General features: G+C 37.8%; 1 protein-coding gene across 3 annotated transcripts in view; it reads left to right on the top strand.

Moving 5' to 3' along the window:
* The window catches only part of Fnip1 (folliculin interacting protein 1), an 80320-nt gene that overhangs the window by 26393 nt on the left and 40827 nt on the right, over positions 1 to 13100 (top strand). For 2 of the 3 annotated variants that reach the window (XM_021175416.3, XM_021175415.3), the window contains exons 2-3: positions 718 to 844; positions 10666 to 10800. In XM_021175416.3, coding sequence (XP_021031075.1) covers positions 718 to 844; positions 10666 to 10800 — 262 coding nt within the window. The remainder of the gene's footprint in view (positions 1 to 717; positions 845 to 10665; positions 10801 to 13100) is intronic. The other variant, XM_029483214.2, reaches the window with a different exon arrangement.

Here is a 13100-nt window from a genome sequence, read left to right as displayed (position 1 = left end):
GAGATGTAGTTAGCCTCGATCCACCCAGCATGCCCCTTCCTGGTGTTCTTTGAGGTAAGCACTTTGCACACTTTAGGGCTGTCAGTGTCCTCCTCTTCCCTTCACTCTGTCTTGCCCACTTTTCCACTTCCTTTCCTGAGTACATGGAGAGTAAGCAGCAGGCTGGCAGTGACTAGAGAGTTGCTTGCAGCTTACTATTCTTTCTTTTTCTGCAATTTTAAATTCTTAGACTGAAACTTGCTAGGTTTTAACATTTATTTAAATGAAAATACAGTAGCTTTTTGTGTGCCTGTTTTACTCATAATCTCTGTTTTGACCTATTGCAAATCTGTTTCTATTTTTGTACTTTTCTGTTGAAGAAAAAATAAAATGACTTAATCTTGTCATCTCTCCATGAGACCAACATATTTTTATTAGTAATTTGTGCTTATATTTAACCTTTATTATATAAGTTAACCTTTTATATAAGTTGGCTATCTTATATGTTGATAGTAGCTAATTGTCTTTTTAAATTGTACCTTTATTTTTAATTTAAAAATCAGACCTATGTAATTATTTAAAGCCTTGACCCACATAGTAGCATTTTATATAAAGATTAGTTGTATATTCTTCTATAATAATACAGCTTCTGGGTCTGTCAGATAATATTTTGGTTATAAGAATATATGTGGCATATTTATTAAAATAACTCAAATGAATCCTTTTTTTTTCCCCAAGTTGGCCCTTGCCAGAATTTGACCCAAGCCAGATTCGACTGATCGTATATCAAGACTGTGAAAGACGAGGGAGAAATGTATTGTTTGACTCCAGTGTTAAGAGAAAAAATGAGGACACATCAGTATCGGTGAGCATCATTGATAATTTGTTTGAAACTTAATCTTGGGTATTTTAATAATTCAAGAAAGGATTAGTATAATTTCAATATGGTAACTTTGTTAGTATAAAACATCTTTAGTCTGTTACAAATTCAGAGTACTAATTTTGAGATTTTTTTTTCTCTTTTTTTTTTCTTTTATTGAAAATAAACTTTTTTTTTTTTCATATATCCTGGTTAATGGTTTCCCATACTCTACTCCTTTCAGTTTGTCCGTACCGTCCTTCTCAACCGGATCCACCCTTTTTCTGCCTCTCATTATAAAAGAACAAGCTTCTAAGAGATAATTATGATACGATAAATTTATAATATAAAGTAACACATTGGAATAGGACAAAACAAACGAACAGAAGGAAAAGAACCCAAGGAAAGGCACAAGAAAGAGATAGATGTGGAGATCCACTTGATCTCACACTCGGGCATCTCATAAAAATAGTAAACTAAAAACACACACAAAGGACTTCTAGGGCTGAGAGGAGAAAAAGGAGAGAGATTATAGAATATATAGAATATTATATATACACATATATAATAAAGATAAAAAAAACTTTGACATTATGAGACAGAACCTCCAAAGGTGCCACTGAGGTCATTTTTCTCTTAGCTATCTATCCAATGCTGGGCATTTAGCCTATCCTTAAGCTGTGTGTTTCCCTAGTGAGACTCCTTTGGAGAAATCTAAATTTTCATTTGCAAGTGGTTATCAACTGGAGATAGTTTCTAGATTAGGGATGGGGACATGTGTCCACTTCTCCTTTCAGCTTTAGGACCCCATCTGGTGCAGACCCATGGAGACCCTGTGTATGCTTTTTCAGTATCTGTGAGTTCCTGTGTGTGTTGACCCTGTTGATTTACAGTGCTTTGTTTTCTTGGTGTATTCCATCCTCTCTAGCTTTTTACATTTTTACATCTCCTCTTCTGCAGGGATCCCTGATCCCTGAGGGGAGGGCTTTGATGGGGACATCCATTTGTGGCTTAGTGTTCCAAGATCTCTTCCTCTCTGTATATTGTCTGTCTGTCAGTCTCTATTTGTCCCCTTTTGCTGCAGGAGGGAGGTTTTCTGATGATGGCTGAGCAAGGCACCAATCTATGAATAGAGCAAAATGAGATTTGGAGTTAAATTTTGAATTACTCCATTCTTTCAGTAGAATAGTAGTATTTGGTTTTACTCTAGGTCTCTGGGCTGTCTAGTCTCAGGTTCTTGATCACTCAAGCTGTGTTGGATATGGGTAGTATGAAAACTTACTATAGTAGAAGCTTCCTAAAATATGTACGTATATAATGGGGGAGACAGAGCTCCAACTGGATATCTCTTGTCACCAAATGAAGCTTCCAGTACTAGGAATAGGTTATATCTCATTGAGTTGTTGGCCAAAAGGGTCCCACGGGAACTCCTAAACAACCCAGGCTGTTGTCAGAACTATAGGTTGTTCTCCACAAACTGATGGCAAGGCCCCATTGCTGAAGATAACACCTACACAACTCACTGAGCATGGAGAAGTAGAGCTGGTACCTACATAGAGTCTTCACCCTACGTGCTAGAATCTGATGTGTTTATAAAAAGAGAAAGAGAGAGGGAATATGTTCTATTGGAGGGGAGGGGGTGAGGTATGGGGAAGGGAATGTCTCAGCGGGCCCATGCCGAGGCATCCCTTCCCCCAGAGGGACCAGCCACAGGACAGGATAGTATAGAATAGAGTTTATTCAGGGCATGGGGAGGGGAGTTCAGAAGGTAGTAGAGGCAAAGAGAGGGAAGGAGTAGAGAAACAGAGGCTGGTCACATGGAGAGAGGGGGAAGAGAATTGGGGAGGAGGGAAGGGAAGAGCCCAAAAGGGCAAGAGAGGAACGGAGAGCAAGGGAACAAGAGAGGGAGGAGGGGGCAAGCAGCCCCTTTTATAGTGGGCCAGGCCTACCTGGCTGTTGCTAGGTAACTGTGGGGTGGAGCATACCTGGTTGTTACCAGATAACTGTGGAGGTGGAGTTTAGACAGAATGCTAACAGTAGCTTTGATACAGGAAGATATTCTAAATGCTACCAAAGAAGAAATGTAAACACCACCCCTACTACAAACCCTTTGGCCTATACTGATCCCTGTCTAAAGATAAGCTGATGCCGGGCTTGGTGGCGCACGCCTTTAATCCCAGCACCCGGGAGGCAGAGGCAGGCGGATTTTTGAGTTCGAGGCCAGCCTGGTCTACAAAGTGAGTTCCAGGACAGCCAAGGCTACACAGAGAAACCCTGTCTCGAAAAAACCAAAAAAAAAAAAAAAAAAAGATAAGCTGGAGCAATGGTGGCACAAAGCTTGAGCGAGTAAAAAATTTGATTTAAGGTCCACTCCGTGGGTTTTTTTTTGTTGTTGTTGTTTTGTTTTTTTTTTAAGACAACACTTGCATTATTTGTCATCAGTCTAGCCAGAAACTGTTTTGTTTCACATTTATTCCCTTATATCAGTGATTCTCAATCTGTGTGTCACAACCCCTTTGGGGGTCAAATGCTCATTCACAGGGGTCTCCTGAGATCTTCAGAAAACACAGGTATTTACATTACAATTCATAACAGTAGCAAAATTACAAGTATGAAGTAATGATAATAATTTTATGGATGGAGGTCACCACAACATAAGGGTCTGTACTAAAGGGTCACAGCATTAGGAAAGTTAAGAACTAGTGCCTTACATGATGATGGTGTTATACATGACCTAGGAACTACTGGGAGCCTTCTAGAGAATCTGGTTAGACCTCTCATTTAGCAATCAGGGAAAGTGAGACCTAGAGAAGAGAAAAATTTATCTGATGGGATAAAGCAAATTAAGTCTATAATCCTGATAACATACTTTGCCCTACATTAAAGTGGAAGCAAGAACCTGTATCCATTCTGCAAGTCTGTAACACTGTGTTTTGTACATTATTACTAGTTTAGTAGCAGTAAGATATTTACTTGGTTGGCAAAGAGAGCCTAGTGTTGGTTACTGCCATTACATAGTAAGAGAAAAACAGTATGCCCTGGTCCTAGAATGGGTTTTGCCTTCTCTTTAGGTTGGCACTTTCTACCAGGATTCCAATAACCAACTGAAAACAATACTTTGGGGGAAGTTTTTCCTATCAGTTGGGTTTTGTTGTTTTTGGGTTTTTTTAGAATTGGGTTCATTTGAGATTTTTGCCTTCTGGGAAAAAAAAAAAAACTTGAATATGTCTGTCTTGGTCCATTGTCTTTTTTACAAGTGTCTTTAGCAACTACTATAGTAGCATTTAATAAGGTATTCACCTCTTTTTTTAATTACTAACTTTTACAGTATTGCTTTTAATCATTTAGATTTTCAACCTCCTTGAGATTGTGCTTTGTTTAGATTGTTTTTCTCTTTTCTTACATTTCATCATCTGATGAAAAAGATTAAGTTACTTAAGAGTGTATAAAATACTAAGTAAGCACTTGGAGATTTTCTGTGCCCTCTTGGTTTCCATAGTTAGTCATCCTACTAGGGCAGGTAGATACTGAACAAATAAATATACACATAATTCTAAATTGTGAAAATACTGTGAAGAAAGCTTACTGAATACTTAATAAGCTGCCAACAGGAAAGAACCAAGTTTCCATCAATCTGAGTGACAGTCCTTTATGGAGGGCTCACTGAAAAAGTTTAAAATAAAAGCTGAAATGGGAAGAAATAGCAGTTGAAAAGTCTGCAGGATGATGTGGGAGCTTGACCTGTGAACTGAACTGCCGATTTCCTGGCAACGCAGATGGGATTTGCTCCAAAGAACCATTTCTAAACAGGTCCACTTCCCCTGTATCCTAACAACCTTTCTTTTTCACTACCTTTGGTGGGTAGTGGGCTAGAAGGGAGGTTAAAGCGTTTAAGAACCGTTAGTAAAAGGAGGCCTTTGAGAAATGTAAAACTACCTGGGTGCTGTTGCCATTGATGAGATGCTTCTGCATTGTGACCAAAGAACATTCCAGAGTAACTCACTCCTAATACCATCCCTTCAGGGACTCATAGTTTAACATTCATTTAGGAGAGATAGAGTATTCATACTCCATGGCCCTTCTTGTATCTGTTCTTTATCACTTCTTAGTGTCTACTAATGCCTCTCTCTGTTAGGCTATCCTTGGTGTCTGTTTTTAGTGTTCTATCTCCTCTTAGTTTCTCCTTTTGAGTGATCTTTCCATGAAGTATCTTTGTTTCTGACTCTGAATGTTCCAGTAGTAATCTGTCTGTTGGCCTTATTACAATGTGATACACTTACTGCTCAACCTATTTCTTCCCCTCAATATCCTTGGTTATCTCCCTTCCACTACTACTGTATGGCTCTGGCTATCTTAGAACTCACTCTGTAGACCATGCTGGCCTCAAACTCTGAGATCTACCTGTCTTTGTCTCCAAAGTGCTGGGAATAAAGGTGTGCACCAAACATCTGGCTTGAAAAGATACTTTTCTGAACAAAACTGACAGCATCGCTGCTATATGGGCATAAGCACAATTTTTTGAAAAGTGGTTTGATGATATGTTTATTTAGCAAAACAATAGTAGTTAGTAGGTTCCTAGCTAGAGACAGATCTACCAGGGAGTACCAGTGAGTACATATTGCCCAGCAGGTCAGTATTGTAGCATTCAGGGTCCACTGCTGAGTAATACCACTTCCTCCACAGAAGACTGCATAGCACCTTCTGCAATATGAAAACTAGCCATCAGGGAGGAAGTTTTCAGGTCAATTTTAAATTGATTTTTCTATGTCTTGCAACCAAAGTGTGTTATATCTTTAGTAATACAGTCTTACCATCTAAGTATGGTTGGCAACCAAGAGTAATGGCAATAGCTTTATTGTTTTGAAGACCCCTAGGGCTTCTCTGACCAAACACTCAGGGTGGTGGCCCATGCCTGACACTGAAATTTTCACTTAATAAACCCTGTGTTAGCATTGTCCACCAATGTAAGACTTGTGTTCAGATACTTTCAAGGGTTTTTTTTTTGTTGTTATTTTTTAGTTCTTTGAGAGTGTCTACAACATATTTGGATCATATTCATACTTCCTTCCCCAATCTTCCCAGATCAACCTTTCTCCCTATGTACCCAACTTGGTATCACTTAAAAAATATTCTTCAATACCAATTTGTGCTGTCCAAAAATTTTTAAATGTGTGGTCTTCTACTGTGGCATGGTCAACTTGCTAGGGGCTGGGCTATACTCTTAGAGAAAGCTGTTTCTAACCTCACCCCCAGCCCCTGCTACCAGCAACTAATAGTTGCCAGTATCTCTACAGCTAGGGGTGGGATTGTGTGCCCAACTCCCCTCTCTATTCTGTGATTCATTCTGGCTTGGGCTTGCACAGGTTTTGTATGTGTTATTTTGACCACTGTGTGTCATATGTGCAGCTGCCCTTCTGTGTCTGTGTCTAGTTCATGTTTCCTTATAGTCATCTGTACTTCTGGCTCCTTACCCAGTTCCACCTCTTTACTGCAATGATGTCTGAACTTTAGGAAGTGAAGTATATATGTTTCCTTAGAGCTAAACATTCTCTTACTCTCTGCATCTTGGTTAATTGTAGATCACTGTGCTAATTACTGTAACAAATAGAAGTTTCTCCTGTAAGGGTTGAGAGATGTGTTGATATAATGATACATCATTAGGAGTAAGTTTAATAGTATGTTTATATAGCAGCATAATAGTAATTGGTTCTCTCTTGAGTCTATGACCTGTTGAGCTATAAGTTTTAGACTTGGTGATTATGCTAGGTATGGGTTTTATCTTGTGGAGTATGACTTAAATCTGACCGTAAAGTGGTTGGTTACTACCATGTTGATGCCACTATTGCACCAGCACACATGTCTTTGTAGACCAATTATTCTTGTCACTTGCAGGGTTCATAGCTGGGATTGATGGTTATTTTGCTCCTTAGTAGCTTGCATAGCACTTTTTAGTACTTTGGAAGGTAGCTAATAGGACTAAAGCTGTCAGGTCTGTTCCAGCTTGGTATCACCATGTTCTATGATAAAATTGGTACATTGTTTTCTGTAGGCTTAGATTTTTCAAAACCTACATTAATAAGGGTTCTGAAATGCTTTGGCCCCCTCCCCTTCCAACCCACCGTCCAAAGGGAGGGGGGAAAAAGATGGTAAGTAGAACAAGGGGATGTGGACCTGTTTAAAAGTTGTTCTCTGGGACGATTCCAATCTCCATTTGTCAGGACACCATCAGTCCAGTTCAGTAGTGTCAGGATATCAACAGTCCAGTTCACAAGTGTACCAAACATGAATCAGCAGTGGTGGCATGATCCAGCAGAAACTGCCAAGCCTCTGCCAAATTGGCATGAATCAGCAGGAGCGACCAGGACCAGACGGAATGCCAGGAGAGACCAATGAAGAGTTGCACAGCTAGCTATGCAAGTGCCCCATGACTGTCCATTGAGTCCCATTTACTCTATCCAAATATCACATGTCCTCCCACAGGTCTTGCCTCAACAAAACATGTGAATCTGGATCACATGAAGCAACCAGAAACTTCTACTTCAGTTTTCAGCAGTAGGATCTTATGTGAAGTTCTAGAATGTAATCAAGACCAGTGGCAATAGCCAGTAATGTTTGAAGACCTCTGGAACCTCACTGAAAACAACTCCAAAAGGACAAACCCATACTTGGCGATGGGCTTTTTATATACGCTTCTTCTGGTGTCTAGTTAGGGGCAGTGTTGCCTTGTTTAAGCATTTTTCTCTCTCTGTGTGTGTGTGTGTGTGTGTGTGTGTGTGTGTGTGTAAGCTTCTACAATAGTAGGTTTCCACATGTCTTTTTTGAAAAGCCTTTAGTGTTCCTTATCCCTCCCCATACTCCCTCTTCTATCTTACCATCCACTTCCTGACCCCAGTTTAACCCTTTCTGTTCCATTATTCACTTAAACATTTTATGCCAGTGTGTTCTATCTCCCTTTCCTTGACAGCCCCTTCCTGTGGTCCTTTAGCAATTTCCTGGCCTTTGTGGATATCCCAAATGAATATTCAAAGCTTACATCCACAAATGAGAGACAAAAAAAAAAAAATGTTTTTCTTTCTGAGTTACCTTACTCAGAATGATTTATTTCCAGCTCCAGCTATTTTTCTGGTCTGTCTGTGTGTGTGTGTGTGTGTGTGTTTTAAACCCACAAATATAAATAAACCCACCAAATGTCTATAAAACTATGCTTATGTATCTACATGTACATACACACATGTACTTTCAAGCTCTGTCCATTTAGAGAATGTAGGGAGAATCCAATATAGTAAACATATCTAGCATCTAAGTGATTTTTTTCTAAGTTCTTTTATTCACTAAAATGAGCCAGATCATCTTAGAGAAATCTGTGGACAGGGACAAGAAAATTTGGTGGGGGCAGCTTAAAATGGTTGAGACACAGTACAACATTTAAGTAGTTCGGTTGACTGATGAAAGGGTGCTCTGTGGTTTTTTACTACTAAGTTTTATTTGTAATTACATAACAGACTTAGGAGCTGCTACAACTCTGGAAGAAGTTGTTTAATATCTCTTTGCTTCAGTTTTTTCCTATGCAAGTGGAGGTATTTTAATAGTTATCATTCATACTGAATATTAAAGAAAATGTACATGAGGACTAGTGGGGTTTTTTGTTTACATTTTTCAAGACAGTGTTTCTCTGTGTAGTCCTGGCTGTCCTGGAACTCACTCTGTAGTCCATTCTAGTAGTCCATACTGGCCTCTGACCTGCCTCTGCCTCCCAAGTCCTGGAATTAAAGGCATATACCACCACTTCCTGGCTGTTTTTTTTATTTTACTGGCAGCATTCTGTTAGTAAGTAATAAGATTATTAAGATATAGCCAAGGACTTGAGAGGCAGAAGCAGGCAGATTTCTGAGTTTGAGGCCAGCCTGGTCTACAGAGTGAGTTCCAGGACAGCCAGGTGATATGGAGAAACCCTGTCTCGAAAAAAACAAACAAACAAAAAAACCAAAAAACAAAAAACCCAACCAAACAAAAAAGATATAACCAAGGGCAGGTTTAGTTGATATCCGTCGGAGGCCTGCTCTTTTCTGAACGGAAATGGAGGATGAGTGGAACTGGGGGAGAGGGAAGTTGGGGGGTGGGATTATGAAGAGTAGAAGGAGGGGAAACTGCAGTCAGGATGTAATTAATGTATAAGAGAGTAAAAAAATAAGATATGGGCAAGGATACTAATACTAAATAGCATCAAAAGAATTTAAATAAAATAATAAATATATAATAATAAAAATTAAAATATCTAATGAGGTCCTTGACTTCAATTTTGTTTGCTACATCAAACATCAGTAAGTTTGTTAGTTCTCTAGACGATTATAATTAGAAATGTCACAAGTATCATTATGGTTTCTCTTCCTGTTCCACAGATTAAAAAACTACGATTTAAAGACCTCAAACAACCTTTTCATAGGATTTGAACTCATCGTATCTACTCAAAAGCTCTAAAGCCCTTTTCTCTTTTACTTGAAACATTTGATTGCAGATGATGTGGAAGTTTCTGTTCCTTATTTTAAAGTGCCTTTGGTGATAATGCAACTATAAAATATTTACTCCAGAGATTTGCAGTTTTATTCTGATTGCTTCTTCCGGAAATCTGAGGTCTTGTACATGATAGAATGAACATACTTGAAACTGATAAAGCATTGAAGTATTTTTTAGTGGTGTCACTAAGTGGACCATAACTTTGATAGGTGTGAACAACAATCAAGGGTTCAGTGGGAATGGAGAAGAGAGGAAAAGAAATGAAGTCAAAGAAATGAGTCCTGGGGCTGGAAAGATGGGCCCAGAGTTGAAAGTGCTTGTTGCTTTTGCAGAGGACTAAGGTTTTGTTCCCAACACCTATGTAGCAGCTCACAAGCATCCTTAATTACAGATCCAGGGAATCTAACACCACCTTTTGGCTTCGTGGGCATCAGGCACATATATCATGTATAAACATACATGTCAGCAAAACACAAATATATGTGAAAGTATACATCTTTTTAAAAAGTGAGCCTTTCATCTAGTTCTACCTGATAGCATAATTATCTAAATTTAAAATGTATTCTTTATCTGTTCTTCACATAAATACATTTAATTTTAGAAGATTAGACATGGGACTGGGTTTGTAGCCCAGTGGTGGAATACGTGCTTATCATGCACACGCCCCTGTGCTCAGGCCCAGAACTGCCTTTTCCATACACAAAAGATTAACAGATAGATGAATCTATAATAAAATATGTAAAATGTATAAAATGTATGTATAAAAATGTAAGTCTACTTTACATTTCTCCTTGCTTATAGACTACATGGTTAATTTTTAACAGTAATGTTTAACTTGTAACATGTTATTGTTATACTTAATTGAAATAGACATTTTAAACTTCCTTAGCTTTAATTTCTAATATAAGATAATGATTAAATAAAACTCATAAACCAAAGTCCCTTGACATTTGCAATAATTTATAAGTATAAAGAAGTTTTGAAAGTAAATAATTTGAAAATCACTATGGATTACTAAGTCACAATTAATGAATATTATTTTGGCCATATAATACAGAAAATCCTTGTTGTTTGATAATATTGGTGAGAAAAAATGCACTCCAAATAGTACTTGGAGGTGCGGCGTTGGTGGTATAGTGGTGAGCATAGCTGCCTTCCAAATAGTACTGGAAGAAATAGAGAAAAATAGCATATAAAAGTTGCATTATTTTTAATTATCTCATCATTTTTTCAACTTTTTTATATTGCTTTTAAGTTTATATATACTAAAAGAATGTATTGGATTATTAATGGAAGTATCCTCTGTGTTTCAGAAGCTATGTAATGATGCTCAAGTGAAGGTCTTTGGGAAGTGCTGCCAGCTGAAGCCAGGAGGAGATAGTTCTTCCTCTTTGGATAGCTCTATCACTTTATCTTCTGATGTAAAAGACCAGTGTCCCAAATACCAGGTAAGACCACTCATTTATTCATTTACAAGTTATTTTCATCACTTTCCTAGGGATCAGTTTATAGTAGCAACTGGACTGTACCTTCCTGAAGCGTAATTGTAGCTATAGGGATGGATACATTTATTAAACAAGTTTTAAGAATTTAAGAATAAGAAAATACAGAGGTCATGGTATTAGTGGCAGATATTTTCTCCATCTTTATATTTTATTGAATACCCAGAATATCTTATTTTTGTACCCCTTTATTAAATAATAAATCAACACAGTTTGGCCATTAATTAAAGTGTAATTAAAAGGATAAAATGCATATATTTGTTTTTTACAAGTAACTGGATTTTTAATTTTTTTTTTAGGATGTAAGATTAAATTAATCAGTAGCTACATAGGAACTTATATATAAGCTTACTATATGAAATAAGATCAATTCAGTTTCATACTAAGTTCATGTCAGCTGCTGTGAATTTATGTCATCCCAAGGTTATGCAAATCAAACAGACTTTGTATTTAGTAGTACTAAATAGACTCTTGGTCATTGTGTTTATAAGAGATGATGCTCTTGGGTATATATTTAACTTTGTATGCCATCAGTGACTCATAATGTAAAAGGATTCTGAAATGACTAAGATCTGCATGTTAGGAGGTAATTCTCAGTTACACTTTGCCTTCCTCTTGTTTTACCTTTCGTTAGGCATAACACCTTAACAAGTGCCTGACAACAGTAATTTGCCATATAGCTCCTGTATAACAGAAAATTATGAGATATTTTCTAATTTGTTAAGTTGTACAAAGATTGTAGATACAAAAGGTAGTTATTGATTATAATCTCATTTTGTATCAGAATCCCACAAAGTACACTTTTTAAAAAACAAAAAACAAAAGCATTCAGTTATACTTGATAAATTAGATAAAATATGATCTCTAGGAATTTGAATATTATCTTTGAATTACTACCAGGAGTGAGCACCTGGCATGAGTAGACCCTTTAAAGAAAGCATCTAAAAGGCAGCAGTGATAGCAGCACTTTGTTAATTCTATGACCTCATTGTGGATTGTTTCACCTGAAAATATATAACAGTGTCTGATATTCACGTTAACCGTTTGGTATATGTTATAGCAGACAGTCGTTTTTTAAATTAATTTATTTATTTACAACCCAAATGCTGCTACCCAACCTGGTCCAACCATCACAGGGTCCCTCCTCCCACCCCGTCACCTTGCCTCTGAGAAGGTAGACACCCCCCTGTGTATCCCCCTACTCTGACACATCAAGTCTCTGCAGGATTGGGCACATCCTCTCTTAGGCACATTTCCTGCATAATGTGCTGGGGCCTTTGTCCAGCCCTTGCTCTTTTTTGGTGGCTTACTTTCTGAGAGCTCTCAGGGGTTCAGGTTAGTTGACACTATAGGGCAGACAATGAATTTTAATATCAAATGATATGATTTTATTAGATTATCTCCATGGAATGCTTAATTGAACTATAAATGAGGATTAGTCACAGAGTATGAATTGTTTTCCTTTCATAACCAGTCTGGAGTCATGTGATGATGCATGGGATTTTTTGACTTGAAGATGTATGTCCTCAGAAAAAGTCCAGGATTCCCTTATCTTTCAACTTCATCAGATATATTGTGTTCTGTTGCCCAAAAAAAATAGCAACTCCATTTCTTGTGATCTGCATTTGAATTTCATTGACCAATTCTTTAAAGTATATGTGAGTCAGTAGTTCTGAAAATTGCTACTCCAAAATTGCTACTCCTAGACCATCTTACATGAGTGAGTGAGAGTATGAAATAACATTCCTTTCAGTTGGGCACATTGATGTCTTAGAACAAACTGGGCTTCAGAAATTAAATAGAAAGGGCTGCTAACACAGCTTAGCGAGTACAGGTACTTGCTGTTCAAGCTGAGTTCCCTTCCCGGGACCCACATAGTGGAAGGAGAGAATTGAGTCCCAAATGTTGTCCTAGGACTTCTACTTTTGTGCTATAGCATGATGTATCCACAAACAACCACACATAAATAATAAATAATATTTTTAAGACAGGGTCTCACTATATAGCCTTGGCTAGCCTGGAACTCAATATAGACTATATAGTCCTCAGGCTTACAGAGATGGTCCACTCCTACCTCCTGAATGCTGGAATTAAAGCCTGCAGCACCAGCTAAATTTATTTTTAAATTAAGCAGAGAGTACTTTGTATTAGTAGTTGGTGATGTTTGCCATGGTGTATAAATACTAACAAAATGGATATTTGATTTTTTAGTGATTTTTATAATTCTGGTGGCAGCAATCAGGGTA

Source organism: Mus caroli, unplaced genomic scaffold (assembly GCF_978045245.1).
Source record: "Mus caroli unplaced genomic scaffold, Mus_caroli_1 scaffold_13, whole genome shotgun sequence".
NCBI lineage: Eukaryota > Metazoa > Chordata > Mammalia > Rodentia > Muridae > Mus > Mus caroli.
This window is presented reverse-complemented; position numbering and strand designations above follow the sequence as displayed.